General features: G+C 39.3%; 1 protein-coding gene across 1 annotated transcript in view; it reads left to right on the forward strand.

Moving 5' to 3' along the window:
• Positions 1–24,245, forward strand: part of cir1 (corepressor interacting with RBPJ, CIR1) — a 56,139-nt gene that overhangs the window by 26,369 nt on the left and 5,525 nt on the right. Inside the window, exons 8-9 of the mRNA XM_072579195.1 lie at positions 2,795–2,901; positions 15,166–15,251. Coding sequence (XP_072435296.1) covers positions 2,795–2,901; positions 15,166–15,251 — 193 coding nt within the window. The remainder of the gene's footprint in view (positions 1–2,794; positions 2,902–15,165; positions 15,252–24,245) is intronic.

Below are 24,245 nucleotides of genomic sequence, written 5' to 3' on the forward strand. Positions count from 1 at the left end.
CGAGGGGAAAGCGGTAGATGTGGTGTATATGGATTTTAGTAAGGCGTTTGATAAGGTTCCCCATGGTAGGCTACTGCAAAAAATACGGAGGTATGGCATTGAGGGTGAGTTGGAGGTTTGGATTAGGAATTGGCTGGCTGGAAGAAGACAGAGGGTAGTAGTTGATGGCAAAGGTTCATCTTGGAGTGCCGTTACTAGCGGTGTTCCGCAAGGATCTGTTTTGGGACCATTGCTGTTTGTCATTTTTATAAATGACCTGGAGGGGGGGGTTAGAAGGTTGGGTGAGCAAGTTTGCGGATGATACAAAAGTCGGAGGAGTTGTTGACAGTGAGGAAGGATGTGGCAGGTTACAGCGGGATATAGATAAGCTGCAGAGCTGGGCAGAATGGTGGCAAATGGAGTTCAATGTAGCTAAGTGTGAGGTGATTCACTTTGGTAAGAGTAACAAAAAGATGGGGTACTGGGCTAATGGTTGGATACTTGGTAGTGTGGATGAGCAGAGGGATCTTGGTGTCCATGTACACAGATCTTTGAAAGTTGCCACCCAGGTAAATAGTGCGGTGAAGAAGGCATATGGCGTACTGGCTTTTATTAGTAGAGGAATTGAGTTCAGGAGTCCTGAGGTCGTGTTGCAGTTGTATAAGACTCTGGTGCGGCCGCATCTGGAGTATTGTGTGCAGTTTTGGTTGCCATACTATAGGAAGGATGTGGAGGCACTGGAACGGGTGCAGAGGAGGTTTACCAGGATGTTGCCTGGTATGGTAGGAAGATCGTATGAGGAAAGGCTGAGGCACTTGGGGTTGTTTTCATTGAAGAAAAGAAGGTTTAGGGGTGACTTGATAGCGGTGTACAAGATGATTAGGAGTTTAGATAGGGTTGACTGTGAGAACCTTTTTCCACGTATGGAGTCAGCTATTACGAGGGTGCATAGCTTTAAATTAAGGGGTGGTAGGTATAGGACAGATGTTAGGGGTAGGTTCTTTACTCATCGAGTCGTGAGTTCATGGAATGCCCTGCCAGTAGCAGTGGTGAACTCTCCCTCTTTATGGGCATTTAAGCGGGCATTGGATAGGCATATGGAGGATAGTGGGCTAGTGTAGGTTAGGTGGGCTTGGCTCGGCGCAACATCGAGGGCCAAAGGGCTTGTACTGCGCTGTATTCTTCTGTGTTCTATGTTCTATAAGACACAGTTCTACTACTTCCTTCTGTACCAGTTTCATATTTATTGCTGTGGAATTGACACCAAGTCCTGGATTTACAACTTGTCCAAATGAATACCAGGAAAACAAAGATGTTCATTTTCAGCCTCTGCCTTAACCTGTTCCCTTGCCACTGGTCCCTCCCTAGTTATTACCCTTACTCATATGTACTAACTATCAATATTCTGGAGGTTGCTATTGACCAGAAATTGAATTTGACGAGCCACATGCATACTGTGGCCATCAGAGCAGTTAAGAGAATTTTGAAGTGAGCGATGCACCTTTTGGCTCCTCATAGCTTGTCGATCGTGTAAAAGGCACAAGTTGAGAATTTGATGAAATACTTTCCACTTGCTTGGATGATTGCAACTCTAACGATATTTGAGGTGGTAGATACCAATCAGAATGAAGGAGTCCACTTGATTGACATAATCTACATCACCAACACACAATGACAGCATTGTGTACTATATACAAGATGCACTGAAGCAACTCACCAAAGCTTCTTTGACAACACTGTCATAATGCAACCTCTCTTACCCAGAAGGACAAGGGGAGTGGATGCATTGGAACATAAGCACAACCTATAAATTCCTCTCCAAGCCATGCACTATCCTGACTTGGAACTTCATCACTGATTACTGTGGTGAACTCAACATCAAGGAACTCTCTTCCAAAAGCACAGTGATTCTGCTTGCAACAGATAGATTGCACAAGTTCAAGAGTGCAATTTGCAACACCTTTTCGAGAGGAAGGGCAACAATTCCTGACCTAACCAGCAATATTCACATCCTATAAAAGAATATATTTTTTTAAAAATTGATCAGATTGAACTAGACCATGCACAACTTGAAACTTTTTTTCTGGTGCTGATCTTCAAAATCCTCCTCGCCACACAAACTGCCCAGTTATTTCCACATAAGTTTGGACATTCAGATCATAACTTGAGGGTGAGCTTTTTTCTTAATGTATCCATATCCCATCCCCTGCCCTGCTATTAACATCCAAGCCGTAAACTATCTCAATGTTTCTGGAATTCTTAATCCTTTTCATCTTTCTAATTGTCTTTCCTGTTTATTAGATAGAGGTTCAAGTTTATAATCAAACTTGAGTCCCCCTTCCTGATTTCTCCCTCTGAGGTTTGATAACCATTGATCACGTTTTCATTTTTCAAGCATCTTGGGATATATTTTACATGCAAGTTGTTCAGAAATAGGCGCTGCACCTGCATAATCAGCTTGCTTGTTTTGTTCATTCAATAATTTTGCAAGATTATAATAAACAGTTTAAGATATGTTTTGTGTCTATTATGACTAGCTTCAGTTTAATGTCGCCCATTCCCTAGTACAATGCTTCTGAAAGTTTTGCAAAATGTGTTCCTGCTGTGTTGCAGATAAATGCATCTAGTTGGTATTCTTCACTCTGTAGCAGCTGTTTTATAGAATAATATCTAATCATTTGCACAGCAGAAGATCATTTGAATTGATTTATCTAAGCTATTTTAAACAAAGAAACAAGTAGGTTCCCATTGTGAAATAAAACCTGAATGTAAGCAAATGTTAATAAGCATTGATATGTATGCCCTTTTTAAACAGGTCCATCAATGCATCCCTCGGAGCTGATGGCAGAGATGCGAAATAGTGGATTTGCACTGAAACAAAATGTACTGGGAAGGAATACAACTCCAAATGACCCATCACAGGTATTCTATATTTATGAAGTGAATATGAAATGATTTGGCAGAAAACCATTTTCAGGTGAATAATGAGATTAAGCAGTCCTGATCTTAAACTTTTATACACAATTTTACTGAGGTAACAGTGGGTTTAATGGAAACCATGCTAAGTGAAATTAGTTATAATTCAGTGCTTAGACTTTTTGTGATGCAACCTTTTCTTTGCTTAGATTTTAATACTCCAAGTTTATGTGCATCTTTCTGCTTCATGTTATAAACTAAATTATTAAATTATGAAATTGTGTTTTAGCTAATTTTCATGTTCTATTTTATAAGGGCACAAAGATGTGATTTAAGAAAGCATCTAGTTGTGGGATATGTATTTTATAGTATTGGTCATGAATAATCGCTTATCTGTAATTTGTGTTGTTATATTGTGAATTTCTTTTTTCTATTTTTAATTCATCTGTGGACAGTTCTTTGTGCTGTCTTATTTAGATTACCTGAGTGGGCTTTTCTTTTCCCAGTACATCTTCCTTCATATAATTGTGATTAAATGGTATAATTAATTTGTCACTTCCTTTTCATCTCTTTTCCCCAATACTGCCAATAGCTTTAAATTATGAAGAAATAAAGGGAAGTTTTTTTTTAATCAATTCTCCTCATTTTGGTAGTTAAAGGATACTGTTGTGAGATTCCAGAGTTTGATACTGAATGTTCAGAGTCTCCATTCTGAAGTTTGACCGTTCAGCTGATTTTGCTTCATTCCATTTTGAAAAGTAGCCTTGACTATCAATGAAGCATATATTTCATGCATTTGAATTTAGCCCAGTTGTCTGACAGCCTCTGTCTGCTGGTGTTAAAACTAATGCATGCCAATATAGAGGAAGAAGCAGGTGTCACTTGGTTATTTATCAGTGTATCATAAAATCGATGGTCCATAATGTAATTTCACTATCCTAGAGCTAGTTTGCAAGCAGTTGAGAATCCTCCACAGTGCCTTAAATTAGATGTGACATTCATTTTGAGAAGGCTATCATACTCAGTTCACATCGGCTCAGTGTCAGGTCTGGAAGGCAAACATTGCAGTCACAGTCTCCTGTTGTTATTCTACAGACTCCATGTTATTCTAGAGTGTCAGATAATACACAGCCCACATTATTTTACTGCAACAAGAGTGAAGATATTCAAGATTGCTATTGAAAAAGCTTCAGATTCAACGCATGTTTAATAGCATTGTTAATACAAGCTATTGACCACCACTGTGATTAGTTAGCTAATTCTGACCCTTTAGCATGAAGCCTATTCACAGAATCCTTACAGTGCAGAAAGAGGCTTATTCAGCCCATCAAACCTCTGATGAGTATCCCGCTCAGTCTTAGTGCCCAACCCTACCCCCATAATCCCACATTTCCCAGGACTAATTCACTTAACTTGCACAACTTTGGTCTGGCGGAAGCCCATGCAGACACATATAAGCAGTCACGTGGAGAACATGCAAACTCCATGCAGTAACCCAAGACTTGATTCAAACCTGGATCTCTGGTGATGTGAAAGCACAGGGCTAATTGCTGAATCACCATGCTGTCTGCTGTTCTGGCTGGAAGAAATACTTTTCCTGTTCAGGACCGTACTAGCTGCTTCACAAAGTTGCTCTGAGTGCAACTGTGACTTGCAAAGTTTTGAACATAGAATTACTTGCTCAGAGGTTGCAACTGGGATATGGAGATTACCATGCATTTGTAAAATATTTGCCAAAAAACTGCTTTCTTGGCTTTGAGTGTTGACCTGAAGGTTGATGTGAAGCCAAGTTGTACCATATAGTCAAGCTAGTACTTCAGCTCTGTTGATTTGAACGGGTTTCCCACATAGGGACAAGAATAGGCTGTTTTGCAATTCAATTAAATTGTGGTTAGTTTTGCCCCTAATCTATGTACCCACATTAGATCACTGCTACTTGATATCCTTAGCTAATAAAAATCTGTCAGTATCAGTATTTAAAAGTTCCATTGACACGAGCATCCTCAGACTTCTGGAGAAGAGAATTCTTTATTTACGTGATTTTTGGTTTCAAAAATTGCCCTGTTGTCCCAAGTTCTTTCAATAAGATTGAACATCTTGTTCTACATTCCCATGTCAGAGGAAATAGATTTTCTGCTTATGTTCTGTTGAATACTTTTATCATTTAAAGCCTCAATTAGATTACCTGTAAAGCAAGGGAATACAATCCCAGTTTATGCAACCTGACCTCACAAATGAACCCTTTAAATTGCAGAATTGTTCTAGTAATCCAGCACTGCACTCATTCTGAAGCCAAGTTATACCCTTCCTCAAGTGATACTGTACTAAGAACTGAATGTAATATTCTAGACAGGGTCTGATTGTTTTTGTACAGTTGAAGCGTAACTTTGGCCCACTGGTATTCCGATCTCTTTGATAGAAGCCAACATTCTAATCGCATGGTGGCTCAGTGGTTAGCACTGCTGCCTCACCGCGCCAGGGACCCGAGTTTGATTCCAGCCTTGTGCGACTGTCTGCGTGGAGTTTGCATGTTCTCCCCGTGTCTGCGTGTGTTTCCTGAGTATTCCGGTTTCCTCCCACGATCCAAAGATGTGCAGGTTAGGTGAATTGGCAATGCTAAATTGCCCATAGCATTCAGGGGTGTGTAGGTTTAGGTGTATTAGTCTAGGGTAAATGTAGAGCAGTAGGGGAATGGGTCTGGGTGGGTTACTCTTCGAATGGTTGGTGTGGACTTGTTGGGCTGAATGCCTGTTTCTACACTGTAGAGATTCTATGATGATTCTGTAATTGTAGTAGCCTTTTCATTACTTTTTATATCTGTGCACTAGCCTTTAGTCTTGTATGTAAGTGAGTAGACAAATCCTATGCTCCTCTATTGTTTCCAGTTTCTTAACACTAAACAGTTATTTTGGATTATTTCTCTTGGTCCCAAGGTCAATTACGATATTATTTTCCATATGAAACTCCATATGCCACCACTGTATCTGCAAATTTGAATCAGTCAATGCCTGTTCACAAATTCTTACATGATTTATTGCTTCTTCTGATTTGAATATTCAGCACTCTATAATTTTATCCTTGTAATTTCCTCCTTTGCTACTTTCTCTACTTCATATCCAAATTTCAACCCTTGAGAAATGGATACCCTCCCATTCCATGAATTTTCTGTTTGCTGATAATTCTATGTGCAGAACCTTATCAAATGCTGACATACATCGGCAATTCCATGTCTACATTGATAATGGGCTTCTCAAAAATAATCAGCAGTTAGACAGACATGGCTGAATCTTTATAAACGCTGCTGACTTTTCAGATTTGCACAATTCTAGACACTCAGTCCTGATGATAGATTTCAATAATTTTCAAAACAGCTGTTGCAAAAATGACAGGCCTGCAACTACTTGTTTTTTTTTCCTTTATGGTTTAAAAATTGGTGTGACATTTCTAGTTTTCTGATTCAAAGACAATTCTTAAATCCACTGAGATTTTCTGGCAAAGTGTATCTTGGTTTTTCAAACTGTTTCTTTTGAAACCTTAGAGTGAAATCAGACAGATCCTAAGGATTTGTTAATCTTCAGTTCCATTGGCCTGAACTTTGAAGAAAACCATAGGGGTGGGAGTGTTATTACTGCACAAATCATCTAGAAAATTGGATCCACAAATCAACTAGAAAAAGGGCATCTCTTTGCCTATCCCGTCAGTTTTATGAAGGTTTTGTATTTGCATATTAAATATACATTCTACCTGCTACAGGAATTCATGTATCTAACAATTGTTAATGATTGCCAATGCACCTCTCTAATCCTGAAAGTGAACAGTTAAAAATGTGGTGGTGAACTGCTGTTGGATATTCCAAAATTATAATATATTGGATACTATTGACTTTTTGACCATTTTTTCCAGTAATGCAGTCTTTTCCTCTCATCTTTTCCCTTTGTGAATTGATATTTTATTAATGCGCCCAAATTCATTTTTCTCAATCCTTCCCTTGTTTGTTCATTTTTACCCTACAGTCTCACTGAGAAATTTGCTTTGTTGATGCCATTATTCATCAAGGTCCAAGATGCCCTGCTGTTCCCGTTATCTATTTCGCTTATAGTGCAAATAAAATTTGGCCTCAAGGATGAAGGAGAAATCCTTGCAAACCATGTTTGTAGTTCAGTGCTGTGCTGCAATAAATATATGCCCTTATTTTCACCTATGATTATTATTATTAATAATAATAATAATAATAATATCTACATTGACTTCCTCAAGAAGGTTCTTTGTGTTTTGTCCTTCCCTTCTATTTTGAAGTTTGGTTCAAAGTATTAACATAACAATTCTGTCATAATCTTACATTATAAGTAGATTCAATATAAATCTAATACCAGCGTTCTGGAACTTTGACTCAAAATCTAGTCTGGTAAACTCAGTGACTCAGAAATGAGATAACAAGAATCCAGAGAAAGTATATTCCTGTCAGGGTGAAAGGGAAGGCTGGTAGGTATAGGGAATGCTGGATGACTAAAGAAATTGAGGGTTTGGTTAAGAAAAAGAACAAAGCGTATGTCGGGTATAGATAGGATAGACAAGTGAATCCTTAGAGTATAAAGAAAGTAGGAGTATACTTAAGAGGGAAATCAGGAGGGCAGAACGGGGACATGAGATAGCTTTGTCAAATAGAATTAAGGAGAATCCAAAGGGTTTTTACAAATATATTAAGGACAAAAGGGTAACCAGGAAGAGAATAGGGCCCCTCAAAGATCAGCAAGGCGGCCTTTGTGTGGAGTCACAGAAAATGGGGGAGATACTAAATGAATATTTTGCATCAGTATTTACTGTGGAAAAGGATATGGAAGATATAGATTGTAGGGAAATAGATGTTGACATCTTACAAAATGTCCATATTACAGAGGAGGAAGTGCTGGATGTCTTGAAACGGTTAAAGGTGGATAAATCCCCAGGACCTGATCAGGTGTACCCAAGAACTCTGTGGGAAGCTAGAGAAGTGATTGCTGGGCCTCTTGCGGAGATATTTGTATCATCGATAGTCACAGGTGAAGTGCCGGAAGACTGGAGGTTGGCAAACGTGGTGCCACTGTTTAAGAAGGGCGGTAAAGACAAGCCAGGGAATTATCGACCGGTGAGCCTGACCTCGGTGGTGGGCAAGTTGTTGGAGGGAATCCTGAGGGACAGGATGTACATACATTTGGAAAGTCAAGGACTGATTCGGGATAGTCAGCATGGCTTTGTGCGTGGGAAGTCATGTCTCACAAATTTGATTACATTTTTTGATGAAGTAACAAAGAAGATTGGTGAGGGCAGAGCAGTAGATGTGGTCTATATGGACTTCAGTAAGGCGTTTGACAAGGTTCCCCAAGGTTTGCAAAATTATGAGGGGCATGGATAGGATAAATAGATAAAGTCTTTTCCCTGGGGTCGGGGAGTCCAGAACTAGAGGGCATAGGTTTAGGGTGAGGGGGGAAAAGATATAAAAGAGACTTAAGGGGCAACTTTTTCACGCAGCGGGTGGTACGTATATGGAATGAGCTGCCAGAGGATGTGGTGGAGGCTGGTACAATTGCAACATTTAAGAGGCATTTGGATGGGTATATGAATAGGAAGGGTTTGGAAGGATATGGGCCGGGTGCTGGCAGGTGGGAGTAGATTGGGTTGGGATATCTGGTCGGTATGGACGGGTTGGACCGAAGGGTCTGTTTCCATGCTGTACATCTCTATGACTATGACTATCTGACTGCTGTCATTGTCACAAAGTGTAAATAGCTTACTCTTTCTTCCAAGCAAACTGATCCAAACAACTTGCTGTCAGAAAGTCCGTATTCAGAATGCATAGAAATGTAAAGCTAAAGTTCCAAAATATTTAATAATTTTAAACGTCATAGTTGTAACACTCTAGGATTAATCGGAAATTCCTTTTAGAACAGCTACACAATGGGAATTAAATTCTGAGTTTCCCTATATAAGGGAACTTCTTTGAAAATCCAGGTCATTCAAAGTTAATCATCTTTCACAGCATGTCAAATAACTACTATCTGTAAGAAACCCATTTTTGATAGGCCAATGAAATGTGTGTGTTTGGAGCAATGGGATGTAGTTCCCTCACAAATCTCCCTATAATATTGGAGAGCAAATATGTGGCTGTGACAAAAAGTTCACAGTAAATTTTTAAAATGTTTATTCATTGGTAGGACCAAACCTCTAAAAGCATCAATAGCCTAACTAGCCCTGTCTACCCTACGATGTCCTCCTTGCTAACATCTTGTACCAAAGTTGGGAGAGCTGTCCCACAGACTGAATAGAGTGTAGAAACTCATTGGGGTAACATGTTGAAAATTGAGCCCACTATTCCTGGAATTCTCCCAAAAGATAAAGATTTTAAAAGTATACAAAGTTCCACAATTTACCTGGCTTTCAGATGGATATTAATATGAACTATAGACCAGGTTTCTGTACTGATCAGGAATGTGATTTATCACAAGTAATACACGTAAATAGCTGGCATTTAACACGACTAAACAAAATTGTAATCCCTTTATAAACACCCCCCTTGTAAACACTGAAGGTAAAATAGGTTATGGACAGAATGGAAAAATAGTAAAGACAAGATGCTTCCAGTGGTTGGTAAGAGACACAGGTGACTGGTTCCCTTATAAAAAGTCTGACTTATCAGTTAAGAGTCACCGCTTACAACAATTATTGCAAAAAAGATAAACTGGTTTTTCTTCAGCTTTACAGTGAGTTTTAACTGCAGAGAACAGAAAGACCACTCCAAGCTGAAGAGGAACTGAATATCTCTGCCTGTCTGTTTCTGAAACATGTTCCCAGATGCAAGCTTTCAATTGATCTCAAATCAAATCTCACAGTTATTAACAGGCACAATACTCTGTCATTGATAACAGGTCTCTAGTCCATTAACCAATCAACTTCTTGTTGTCCTCAAATGCATTTGTACACCACCTTGGATCCAAATTGTCTGCAACTTGAATTTCAATTGTTTTTACGTGATGCCTGGCATGGCTATCAGGTTACTTGTTTTTCAAAGCTGAACCAACCTTTCAAAAACTGATTTTAAGATAGTGCATTCTTGTATCAGTCCACAGTTTTTATAAAAACAAAAATAAAATGACATGGTGCTTACAAAAGCAACAGCCTAACATAGACACACTGACTAAAACATATCTCACACATACTGTTCCAGACACCACCATTATTGTCCCTGGGTATGCACTGGCAGGACAGATGCACTAAAACTGGTGGTGAAGCAGTGGTATACAGTGGGAGGGAGTTGCCCTGGGAGTCAAAACTGACACTAGGTCCTGTATGATCTTATAATACAAATCAGATGTGGGCAAGCCCCTCACCACCAGCACCATCAGCTCATGATTCAGTACTCCTCGATGTTGAAAACCTATTGGCTGGGAGGGGAACTTGGAGGTGGTTGTGTTCCGGTATATTTGCTGCCCTTAGCTTTCTCGATAGAATTAGCTTTATTGTCACTAATGAAATGTTTATAAGTTACACTTACATTGCCATCTTAGATACAAAGGTACCTAGGTACAGATTCTTCAGTTCTGATGGAGAAAGTGAAGTTGCATGGGGTCCAGGGTGTAGTAGTTATTGGATAGAGAACTGGCTGGGCAACAGGAGACAGAGTCGTAGCGGAATGGAGTTTCTCAAAATGGAGAACTGTGACCAGTGGCGTTCCACAGGGATCTGTGCTGGAACCACAGTTGTTTGTGAAATACATAAATGATCTGGAGGAAGATATAGGTGGTCTGATTAAGTAGTTTACAGATGACGCTAAGATTGGTGGAGTAGCAGATAGTGAAGAGGACTGTCAGAAAATATAGCAGAATATAAATAAATTGGAGAGTTGGGCAGATAAATGGCAGATGAAGTTCAATCCAGTTTTATGGACTAGGCCAGACCACTCAAAACATTCTTAAGTAGGCAACCTAGACCATAGTATTGTAATTTGTTTCAGTAAGTGTACAGTGAAAATTACCCAGAGTAAGTTAGCTAGCTTGGCTACCAGGTTTTAAAACAGATAAAAACTTATTCACAAAATTACACAGTGAAACACAAAAAGAACAGAATAAAGAACCCCTACAGAACTCAGTCTATCCAAACTAGACTTAATTATGCTGTTCTGAATATACACAACAGTCCCAAAAGCAAACCCCCTTAAATACAGAAAAATGAATCAAATGCTTACAGGTTGACGTTAGAAGGGCTGAAGGAGAGAGAGTTTAGCAACCTGTTCCCACACAGCTTGTTGTTGAACTCCTAACTAGTTCTGGACTGAACTGCTCAACTAGAGAGCTGACCACTCCACTTTCATTATACAGGTCACTTCTAAAACATGACCATTCTGGCCTGTGTCTCATCTGTTTGTATATAAACAAAAGGCCTCTCGACATCCTTTTCATCTCTGTACCAAACTAGTCACCTCTGAGCCGGGAGAGTCTTAGGATCCCTCTGAAAAAAATCAAGGACACGGTGTCCATGAGAAAAGGAGCAACCCTTAGAAAAAAAACGATCAGCTTTGTGACACCACCACCTTTTTTAAAAAAAAACAAACCATCAATATCAAAGCATGGCCTCATTTTTAAAACCCTTCAAGAAAATCAGATAGTAGTCTAAACACAGATATACACTATACTAACTATGAACATGCATAACTACATGCGAATTCAGGCTGTGGCGCATCCACCACCGAACGCCCCCGTATCTCATTCGAGTCTCTATAACTAATCGGCAATAACGTTTTCATGACCTGCCACGTGCATAATTGTCAAATTGAATGGCTGCAACAACAAATATCAATGGGTTATGATCCGTTTATACAATTGTCTCAGATACATTGCTGGTAATATAAACACTGAAATGTTGTGTTGCCAACACCAAGCTTAAAGTCTCTTTCTCCACCATTGAATACTTCCATTAATGAACGTTCGACTTCCTGGAAAAATACCTGATGGGTCTTTCTATCCCCTTGTCATCCTCCTGCAGGAGCACTGCACCGACACCAACATCATTGGCATCGATAGCCACCTTGAAAGGCTTTGTGTAATCCAGTGTGGCTAATACTGGAACAGTGGTTAACACCATTTTTAAGCTGTCAAATACCTTTTGACAGCCTGCTGTCCACTGAAACATCTTGTCCTTTTTTTAAACAATTTCATGAGTGGAGCAACCACATTGCCAAAGTTTGGCACAAACGTTCGGTGTACTCCACTCAATCCTAGGAACTGTCGTACTGCTTATCTCATCGGTGTGGAAAATTCCCCTATAATTCTCGTTTTTGCATCCCGTCGGGCCATTTATCCATGTCCAATAACATGGCCCAGGAAAGTGACTTGGGTTTGGCAAATTCACTTTAGCTAGGTTTACCACCAAGCCTGCCTTCTGATGTTGATTGAACAAGTCCAAAAAATGCTGTAAATGCTTCTTCCATAAGTGACTGAAAATCATCAGGTCATCAATGTAAACAGCACAGAAGGATAATTCAGCAATGACCTTATTAGTCTCTGAATTGTGGCTGGAGCGTTTCTCATTCCAAATGGCATGACTTTGAACTGATAAAGTCCATTTGGCTCTACGAAAACTGAAATTACTCACTTTCTCTGACAGAGGTACTTACCAGTAGCTTCTGAGCAAGTTCAACTTAGAAATGTAAGTTGCTTGTCCCAATTTTTTTGACACTGTCCTGCAGTGGAATTGGATATGCATCAGTCTTTGTAACGGCATTGACTTTGCAATAGTCCACACGTAACTGTTGAGAACTATCTGCCTTTGGCACCATAACGATGGTTGAGCTCCAGTCACTGTAACTCACTTCGATTATGCCATCTTGGAGCATGTGCTCTATCTCCTCCTGAATCTGTGCCAACTTTAGAGGGTTATGCCTATAAGGATGTTGCTTAATCGGAATAACATCTATATCTACATCATGCACGATTAGGTTCGTACTTCCCAGTTTATTTCCGCATATCTCCCCATGTGATAGTAATAACTATTTAAGGTCAATTTGATTTTCTTGTGGAAGGAAACGCAATAATTTATCCCAATTTTTGACAACTTCCTCCTTGTCCAATTTGATTTGAGGAATGTCCAATTCAGAATCCTCTGAACTTGGCTCTTTCTTCTGTGCTGTAATCATTAACACCTTCTCCTCTTGCTTTTCTTCCCTATCAAAATACCTTTTGAGCATATTCAGATGACACACACTCTGTGAGATTTCTTCCTATCTGCAGTCCTTATCAAGTAGTTTACCTCACTCCATTTCCTTTCAATTTGATAAGTAGATGAACTAACGTCGCAAATCATCATGAATGATTATGATGCGGTAGACATCTCAGAGATGTGGTTGCAGGAGGGTTCAGGACTGGCAGTTAAATGTCCAAGGATTTACAACTTACAATCAAAAAGATAGGGAGGTGGGCAGAGGGGGCAAGGTTGCTTTGTTAGTTAAGAATGAAATTAAATCTATGGCACTGAATGATATAGGATCAGGGGATGTGGAGTCTGTGTGGGTGGAGTTGAGGAGTCACAAAGGCAAAAAAATCTATAATGGGAGTCATGTACAGTCCTCCTAACAGTGGTCAGGATTAGGGGTGCAAGGTGTACCGGGAAATAGGGCATGTTAGAAAGGCAAGGTGATCATGGGGGATTTCAGTGTACTAATAGATTGGGTAAATAATGTTGCCAGCAGATCCAAAGAAAGGGAATTCATGGAATGCATACAGATGGCTTTTTGGCACAGCTTGTGATGGAGCCCACAAGGGAGCAAGCTTTTCTGGACTTAGTGCTATGTCATGACCCCAGACTTTATAAAAGATGTTAAACTAAGGGAACACTTAGGAGGCAGCAATCATAATATGGTAGATTTCAGTCTGCAGTTTGAAAGAGAGAAGGCAAAATTGGATGTAATGGTATTGCAGTTAAATAAAAGTAATTACAGGGGCTTGAGAGAGGAACTGATGAAAATCGACTGGAAGTAGAGCCTAGCGGGGAAGACAGTAGAGTAACAATGGCAGCAGTTTCTGGGTGTAATTGAGGACACAGTACAGAGGTTCATCCCAAAGATAAAAAAGATTATCTGGGGGGTGGTGATTAGACCGCTATGGCTGACAAAGGAAGTTAGGAAATTATCATAGAAAGAGGCTCTAAAGTGGCTAAGAGCACTAGGAAATCAGAAGATTGGAAAGGCTACAAAAAAAAGAGGATAACAAAGAGAGAAATAAGCAAGGAGAGGGTCAAATATGAAGGCAAGCTAGCCAGTAATATTAGAAATGATAGTAAAAGTTTCTTTCAATTCATAAGAAATGAATGAGAGGCAAAAGTAGACATTGGGCCGCTCCAAATGGATGCTGGAAGGCTAGTGATGGGAGATAAGGAAATAGCTGAAGAAATTAATAAATACTTTGCATCAGTCTTCACAGTGGAAGACATGTGAAAATGTAACTAAAGTAGGCATAACTGTTGCATAAAGTTACTAATGTTCATAACCCAATTCTGTCCTTCTTCATAGATCTGACTGTCCTTCTGAATATTTCCAGCATTTTCTATTTTTATTTATGATTTCCAGCTGCTTTGTTTGTATTACTTACATTGTTACTGGTAAACTTTCCATAACAGGTACGTGCTGTGACCATGTCAGTCTGGTAGGACTACTTGTGAACAAGCTGAGTCCAATCAATATGGGGTGAAACCATGTGTTGATTGTAGATTACAGCTTTCTATGAAAAGTATTCACATGCCCTTACATTAAGCACTGTTATGCTGTTTTGTGTGAGACACTTTTAGTTGAAAGATTAGTGAACAAAGTGATGTTGAGTTACTGAACAAGGTGCATTCATAGTGTAGCTTATTTGCTCCGTATTCTCCTATGATAAACTATAATTTCTGAAAGATGGATTGAGTAGAACAATTGCTGTATCCAAGGAAGTTTTACAGTTCTTGCTCTAAACCTGCCTGTGCAATTTTTACCAACGTTCTTTGAATTGAAATTGATCCTAATTAGCAGTGTTATTTATACACCTCCTGAAGAGATTTTCCAACGCTTTAGATACCCTAACTGCTAATAATAAAGGAGTGTTTAGAAATTTAATGCCAACTGCGTAGTTAATCTATAAAATTATTACATAAACTGTTTGCATAATCTGAAAATGGTTGATAAGCAAATTAAAGTTGTACTTTTAAATGTGTGCTTCTCACTGAATCCACATACAATTCAACTTTGTGGTGTTCTTGATTTTATTTTAGCAATACATAGCAAGTGAAGAGGACGATGATCCTGAGGTGGAATTTTTGAAATCGCTTTCTACAAAACAAAAACAGAAGCTTTTAAGGTATGCTCTTAATTAGGTTTTGTGTGTTTGTTGATGATAAATCCATGTTTTACAGAAGCTTTCTCCTGCAAATGCCATAAAATTCTCAAAACAAAACTGAACAATTTTGTATTCATTAGGTTAGTTACAACCAATAAAAATTTCAATGAAACTGGTTGATTTTACAGTTTTGTCAGTGTTGATTTACCATTGTTTAAAATCAGTAACAGCACAATAACTTGCAGCTTCACCTTTGTGAAATATAGTGTGATCTTCTTATGGCGGGCAGTTTTATATAAGTCTAACTTAAGATAGGAAAATATATATCTCCTACGTTTCCATCTTATGCAACTACAGTTTCAATGCTACAATGTTTTTGTTTCTATTCTGCTTGGCAAATTATTCCAGACATTCCAGATTTTCTTCCACTAATTTAAAGTTTTTCCTTCTGAAATTGTCATTTGTCTTGCACTATACTTAGTATTTATTGTGAGTAAATTTTGAAACTCAAATTTGGTTTTGTTATGCATGACAAACTGAGTGAAACGTAATCTTATTTGATGAAAAACTTACATTAGAAGCATTGATTTGAAATGTTGCATAGCTAGAATTTTCAGTATATTCAGGAATATAAAAATAGATTTTACAAGTATATGAAAACAAAATTAACTACTAAAGCAAACATATGTCTCTGCAGAGACAGGAGAAATTATCACAGGGAATTAAGAAGTGGCAGAGACATTGAACAAATATTATGTTTGTCTTCACAGTAGAAGACACAAGTTCTGTACCAGAAATAGAGCCTAACCTAGGAGCTAAAAAGGAGGTGGTAATTAAGGCAATGAGTATTAGCACTGAAAAAATCCAAGGGACTGAAGCATGACAGATCCCCAGGACTTAATGGCCTAGATCCTACGGTGTTGAAAGAGCTGCAGAGGTAATGGATATACTGGCTGTAATTTTCTGACGTTCTCTAGATTCTGGACTGGTACCAGTAGACTAGAAGTTAACAAGTGTAACACTGCATTTCAAGAAAGGTGAGAGAAAAATCATGGAACTAGAGACCAGTTAATCTGACGTAGTCATTAAAGAAGTGTTGGCGTCTATTATTGAAACATTCTTAACAATGCAGTTCGAAAAGCATAGTGGTCAGGTTTATATTGGAGTTTTTTGAGGATATAACTAATAAGGAAGATTGGGACTAGATTGGGTTGGGATATCTGGTCGGCATGGACGGGTTGGACTGAAGGGTCTGTTTCCATGCTGTACATCTCTATGACTCTATAGAGAGGAACAAGTAGATGTAACGTACCTAGGTTTCAAAAAGTGTTCAGACTGCTGCTGCACAGACGGCTAATACAAAAAATAAGGGTTCATGAAGTTTCAAGTAATATATTAGCATGGATAGAGAATTAGTTAACAGACAGGAAGCAAAGATTATGGATAAATGACGTATGTTGAGGTTGGCAGCCTCAAAGGATCAGTATCACAGGGATCATTTCAGGGGCTTGAAATGTTAATGACCTCTATATTAATAACACAGACAAAGAGATGGAGCGTAAGCTTGCAGACTGTACAAAGCTTGGTGGGAATGCGAGTTTGAGGATCACTCATAGATATTAAAGAAATATAAATAGGTTAAATAAGTGTGCAGCAAAAGGCCAGATGGAGTTTAATATAATGTGAGGTTCTCCACTTCGGTTGTAAGAATAGAAAAGCTGATTTTTTTTTTCATAAAATAAGAATTCTTGCTACAAATGTACAGGGCATTGTTGGAACCGCTACATAGAACATTACAGTGCAGTATAGGCCCTTCAGCCTTCAATGTTTCGCCGACCTGTGAAACCAATCTAAAGCCCAACTAACCTACACTATTCCATTATCATCCGTACGTTTATCCAATGACCATTTAAATGCCCTTAAAGTTGGTGCCTCCACTATTTTTGCAGGCAGGACATTACAATCCCTTAGTACTCTCTGAGTAAAGAACCTACCTCTGACATCTGTCCTGTATGTATCAACCTTCAATTTAAAGCAATGTCCCCTCGTGCTAGCCAGCACCATCAGAGGAAAAAACTCTCACTATCCACCCTATCTAATCCTCTGATCATCTTGTATCCCTCTATTAAGTAACACCTTAATCATTTTCTCTCTCAAAGCAGCCTCAAGTCCCCCAGCCTTTCCTCATAAGACGTTCCCTCCATACCAGGCAACATCCTGGTAAATCTCCTCTGTACCCTTTCCAATGCTTCAGCATCCTTCCTATAATGCAGCGACCAGAACTGTATGCAATACTCCCAAGTGTGGCTGCACCAGAGTTTTGTACAGCTGCAACATGATCTCATGGCTCTGAAACTCAATAGCTCTACCAATAAAAGCTAACACTTCTTATGCCTTCTTAACCACCCATCAACCTGGATGGCAACTTTCAGGGCTCTGTGCACATGGACACCGCGATCTCTCTGTTCATTCACTCTACCAAGAATCTTACCATTAGCCCAGTACTCTGTATTCCTGTTACTCCTTCCAAAGTAAATCACCTCACACTTTTCCACATTAAACTCCATTTGTCACCTCTCAGTCCAGCTTTACAGCTTATCTATGTCCCTCTGTAACCTGTAACATAGAGTCATAGAGATGTACAGCATGGAAACAGACCCTTCAGTCCAACCCGTCCATGCCGACCAGATATCCCAACCTAATCTAGTCCAACCTGCCAGCACCCAGCCCATATCTCTCCAAACCCGTCCTATTCATATACCCGTCCAAATGCCTCTTAAATGTTGCAATTATACCAGCCTCCACCACATCCTCTGGCAGCTCATTCCATACACGTACCACACTCTGCGTGAAAATGTTGCCCCTTGGGTCTTTTTTCTATCTTTCCCCTCTCACCCTAAACCTATGCCCTCTAGTTATGGACTCCCCGACCCCAGGGAAAACACTTTGCCTATGTATCCTATCCATGCCCCTCATAATTTTGTAAACCTCTATAAGGTCACCTCTCAGCCTCTGACACTCCAGGGAAAACAGCCCCAGCCTGTTCAGCCTCTCCCTGTAGCTCAGATCCTCCAACCCTGGCAACATCCTCGTAAATCTTTTCTGAACCCTTTCAAGTTTCACAATATCTTTCCGATAGGAAGGAGACCAGAATTGCACGCAGTATTCCAACAGTGGCCTAACCAATGTTCTGTACAGCCGCAACATGACCTCCCAACTCCTGAACTCAATACTCTGGCCAATAAAGGAAAGCATACCAAATGCCGCCTTCATTATCCTATCTACCTGCGACTCCACTTTCAAGGAGCTATGAACCTGCACTCCAAAGTCTCTTTGTTCAGCAGCACTCCATAGGACCTTACCATTAAGTGTATAACTCCTGCTAAGATTTGCTTTCCCAAAATGCAGCAGCTCGCATTTATCTGAATTAAACTCCATCTGTCATTTCTCAGCCCATTGGCCCATCTAGTCAAGATCCTGTTGTAATTTGAGGTAACCCTCTTCACTGTCCACTACACCTCTAATTTTGGTGTCATCTGCAAACTTACTAACTGTACCTCTTATGCTCGCATCCAAATCATTTACGTAAATGACAAAAAGTAGAGGGCCCAGCACCGATCCTTGTGGCACTCCACTGTTCACAGGCCTCCAGTCTGAAAAACAACCCTCCACCACCACCCTCTTGTCTTCTACCTTTGAGGCAGTTCTGTATCCAAATGGCTAGTTCTCCCTGTATTCCATGAGATCTAACCTTGCTAATCAGTCTCCCATGGGGAACCTTGTCGAACGCCTTACTGAAGTCCATATAGATCACATCTACTGCTCTGCCCTCTTCAATCTTCTTTGTTACTTCATCAAAAAACTCGATCAAGTTTACGAGACATGATTTCCCACACACAAAGCCATGTTGACTGTCCCGAATCAGTCCTTGCCTTTCCAAATTCATATACATCCTGTCCCTCAGGATTCCCTCCAACAACTTGCCCACCACCGAGGTCAGGCTCACCGGTCTATAGTTCCCTGGCCTGTCCTTACCACCCTTCTTAAACAGTGGCACCTCCAGTCTTCCAGCACCTCACCTGTGACGATCGATGATACAAATATCTCAGCAAGAGGCCCAGCAATCACTTCTCTAGCTTCCCACAGAGTTCTCGGGTACACCTGATCAGGTCCTGGGGATTTATCCACCTTTAACCATTTCAAGACATCCAGCACTTCCTCCTCTGTAATCTGGACATTTTGTCCTTCTATACTGTCCACAACTCCTCCAACTTTCGTGTCATCCACAAATTTACAAACCCATCCTTCTATTCCCTCATCCAGGTCATTTGTAAAAATGACAAACAGCAGTGACTCCAAAACAGATCCTTGTGATACACCAATAGTAACTGAACTCCAGGATAATCATTTCCCATTAACTGCCACCCTATGTCGTCTTGCAGATAGCCAATTTCTGATCCAAACCACTAAATCACCCTCAATCCCATGCGTTCGTATTTTGTGCAATAGCCTACCGTGAGGAACCTTATCAAACGCTTTACTAAAATCCTTATACACCGCATCAACTGCTTTAACCTCATCCACCTGTTTGGTTACCTTCTCAAAGAACTCAGTAAGGTTTGTGAGGCATGACCTACCATTCACAAAACAGTGTTGACTATCCATAATCAAATTATTCCTTTCTAGATGATTATAAATCCTATCTTTTATAATCCTTTCCAAAACTTTGCCCACAACAGAAATAATGCTCACTAGTCTATAATTACCAGGGTTGTTTCTACTCTCCTCCTTGAACAAGGGGAGAATATTTACGATCCTTTAGTGTTCTGGCGCTATTCCTGTAGACATAAGTGACAACATAAAGATCAAAGCCAAAGGCTCTGCAATCTCCTCCCTGGCTTCCCAGGTAATCCTAAAATAAATCCCATTCGGTCCAGGGATTTATCTATTTTCATGCTTTCCAGAATTGTAAATGCCTCCACCTTAATAACCTCAATCTTATCAATAATACCCCGTATCTCCGTATTCTCCTCGACAACAGCATCTTTTTCCTGTGTGAATGCTGATGAAAAATATTCATTTAAGGCCTCTCCTATGTCTTCGGACTCCACGCACAACTTCCCATTACTATCCTTGTCTGGCCTCATCTTGCCCTAGTCATTCTTTTATTCCTGACAAACCTGTAGAAAACTTCAGCTTTTTGCTTGATCCCAAACGCCAAAGACTTCTCATGTCCCTTCATGGCTCTTTTAGCTCTCTCTTTAGGTCCTTCCTGGCTAACTTGTAACTGTCAAGTGCTCTAACTGAGCCTTCACATCTCATCTTTACTTAAACCACCTCCTTCCTCTTGACAAGAGATTCATAAATTGTCTGTATTTTCTGGAGTTTAGAAAAATGAGAGGTGATTTCATTGAAACCCAAAATTCCTACGTGTTGAAACTGAGAGGTTGGAGAATCGAACACAGAGGTACAGTCTATGGCAAAGCAATGATCATTTAGCACTCAGCTGAGAGGTTTTCTGTAGAGGGTTGTCAGTTTTGGAGCTTTCTGCTGTGGATGTTATGTAGGTAAAAACAAAGACTACAGATGCTGGAAACCAGAGTCTAGATTAGAGTGGTGCTGAAAAAGCACAGCAGGTCAGGCAGCATTGCAGGACCAGGAAAATCGACGTTTCGGGCAAAAGCCCTTCATCAGGAATAGAGGCCAGGTGCCTGCAGATGTGGATGTTATGTATACAATTGAGGCTGAAATAGACAATTTTGGTCTTTCAAAATCAAGAGATATAGGGAGTGGCCAAAAAAGTGGAGTTGAAGCTGAAGATCAGCCATCATCACATTTAAATAGTGAAGCAAGTTCTACAGACTTATATGGTCTATGCCTGTCCTTTTTTCTTATGTTCTTCTGATCCAACAAGAGAAACTGGGAGAATGGAGCAAAATCCTTCCTGGGATAGCATGCAAGAAATTTTAGAAAATATTGGTGCATGTGAGTGAGCTTATAGATATTGATCATCTATCCCCTCAAAGGGGAACAAAAGTTGAGGAAGAGTTGGGGTGGACCATATGAAGTTGAAGGAACAATAAAAATTGATGCAAAGTTGATGTTATTTTGCAGTTTAGGGCAAGAAATTGAAATAGCTTTTTAATACAACAATAGATGTTCTGGAAAAGGAGCTGCAAGTTGCGACACAATTGCAAGAGGACTGTTCACTGCTCTATATATCTCAGAAAAAGCCAGGCAGAGCTGAGACTTGTACTTGTTGCCACAGAAATATTTTTTATTTGGAAGAAATGAGTGAAGCCAAAGGAGAAGGTATACAATATGAGAACAAATTCAGCCTACAGTAGCATTTTAGATATATCCAGATCTGTTATGATCTTATTTAATAACAGCACAGGCTCTTATCTAAAAGACCTATTCTTGTTATTAGTCCAGTAACACCAGAATCTGGAAGCTTAGAGAGATCTAAGTTCAAATCTATGGAAGCTGGAAAATTTAAATTTTTATTGAATTAAATATGCAAAGAAAAACTTGTATCAATAATCAAGATCAGAATTACCCAAGTTGTTTTAAAAATATAATGCGATAATATCTTTTAGGGAAGGCACAGTATCTTGTCTGGTCTCTGTGACTCCGGACATAACGCAGTATGTGTCAGCTGTTAACTTCTCTTGAAATGACCCAACAAACCACTTGGTTGTTAGTACCATGTTTTTAAGGCATTGCACCAAAGCTTCCGTGAAATATGATCACCAAATTTTACTCAACTGCTGTCTCTGAACTTTGGAATTGGTTAGATGTTGAGGGGTGTGTGCCAAGTTGGACAGCACATCTAAAGTCAAGAGAGTGTGGTTAGGTTGTTAAAATGGAGGATAGGATTTTAAGGCTTGGATTTAACTTTTAATGCTGCTTGGTATCTGGATAGCTGGAATGAAAGATGGTGAATGACCTATCATCAATTCCATTTACCAGTGTTAATATAAGCAGTCAGTAATTCAACTATATCTTTAAGAAGTGGAAGAGTCTTCTGGTGCATGGGGTGAAGTGACTGACCTTCTTTGACACTGAATTCCTGGGACTGAGGCACTTGGTGCCATTGCAGCACTCCTCTTTCCAGATAGCATTTATCACATTCCTGGCTAACCATAGTTTGAGACTTGCAATGAATTATTTTGAGAGCCAAGTGAATGAACCCAAACAGTGTAGGTTATGCCTTTTTTTTTGTCCACAGACTGTAGTTTTGTACAGGCTGAAATGTATTTTTAACCCTGCTGTCCATTTCCATCTGTTTCTTAAAGGTTTTATGGCAATGTCTATTCCTACTTCATGACCTAGGAAACCCTTTGTGGACCACTTCTCTAGGCTAACAATGGATATAAATTTTTGTTCCATTGCAGTAATAGCATGTTAGAAACTCATGGTCAAGTGCAAACAAAAAGTTAAAGAGCCTAATATTGGCCTTTATCTTAGGAAGGCTCAAATACAAAGGAGTGATAAATTGTATGCACTTGTACAGTGCTCTGATATTAGACCCATCTTGTATTAATTCGATTCTGAGCACTGCATCTCAGGAAGGCCTTGGAGTGTACAGCAAAAATTCATTATTAGCTTAACAATGAGCACAGGTTGCATAGACTGCATGTTAAGGCTAAGGGTTAATGCAAATGAGTTGTTAAGATGTTTTAAGGTATATAATGAGAAAATAATTTCTGTTGAGCAAGTCTACAGCGTGGATGCATATCTTTATCAATGAACAGCCCAACTCTAATTTTAATGTTGAGAAACATATCTTCAAGAAAAATATAATAAATAAATAGTTGTTCATGATCCGTTCATGATCCATTCAAGTCCCCTCCTGTCTTTCCTTGCCTAAATCCACCAATGTAATCATTTATAATCCCACTTCCCTGTGTTTGCTTTTAATAATTTAACCTTAAATGTGCTAGTATTATGATATTTTATACAGATATTGATAAGATATTTGTTATGTAAGAGGATGCAGCACCCAGACAAGTGAATGAAGAGGGAGATCAGCCAAGATCTGATTAAATAATAGAGAATCTTGTAAAGTGCTCAATGTCCTGCCCTGTTTTTATGTTCCATCTCCTATTAGTGGCAATTTCTACATTAATAGATTACCCATAATATTAAACTGTGCCAGGAAAGTTAATTAGAGAATCACAGTTTGGTGGAGGCAAACTATACAGTACTCCATATCCAGTTAGTTTTGCAAAAGATTAGGTTATCTATATCGTAGTGTAAAAGAAAATGGATGGATTGAACATTAATTATAATGTATCTCTTTGCTACTATGTTGTGTTCATGCCAAGCAGTGCACTTCATCCTCAGAACAGCATTACTATGCTGCTTAATACGTTTGACTTTGTATCCCTATTGTGCAATAAGATTTTATTTGTTTCAGTTCATTATTCATGTCAATTTTTCAATTGTTCAAAAACGGCAACTAAACAGGCTTTAAATTTGTCATCATGGAGGTGCAAAGTCCAGAGTTGAAAGATATTGCCAAAGCCCACCATAATACCATAACCAATTGTAACTGGCTTGCTTTATTTTAAAAAATGTTTATTTAGGATGGTGTGATGAACAGCTGTCCTGTGCAGCAGAACTCCGTTAAATTTCAGTAAGTTGCTGCCATCATTTTGGCCATAGCAGGAGTAGTAGGGGTGAAGTTTCTGCAACAAAATACAAATGTCAGTGTTTGGATATTAAAATGTGAGATTTGATTGTTAGGAAAAGCTGTCAATAGATCCCAACTGATTGCATCTGCAACATAATAAATGAGTGACTGCTGTGTATTACCAGCATTTCCTGTTTTTGTTTCAGATTTATTATAACTTTTTTACCTTTTGAATACTCTGTTCATTTCTGTATTTGGATGTGTACCTTTTGATTCTTAATGCATATTTTTTGTTGAGACATGTTATGATTGTATCTTCAGTTTCATTAAAAAAATGAATTTGTACTTGGCTTTATTTTAAGAGATCGAATAGCTGG

The sequence above is a fragment of the Chiloscyllium punctatum genome, chromosome 10 (genome assembly GCF_047496795.1).
Source record: "Chiloscyllium punctatum isolate Juve2018m chromosome 10, sChiPun1.3, whole genome shotgun sequence".
Lineage (NCBI taxonomy): Eukaryota > Metazoa > Chordata > Chondrichthyes > Orectolobiformes > Hemiscylliidae > Chiloscyllium > Chiloscyllium punctatum.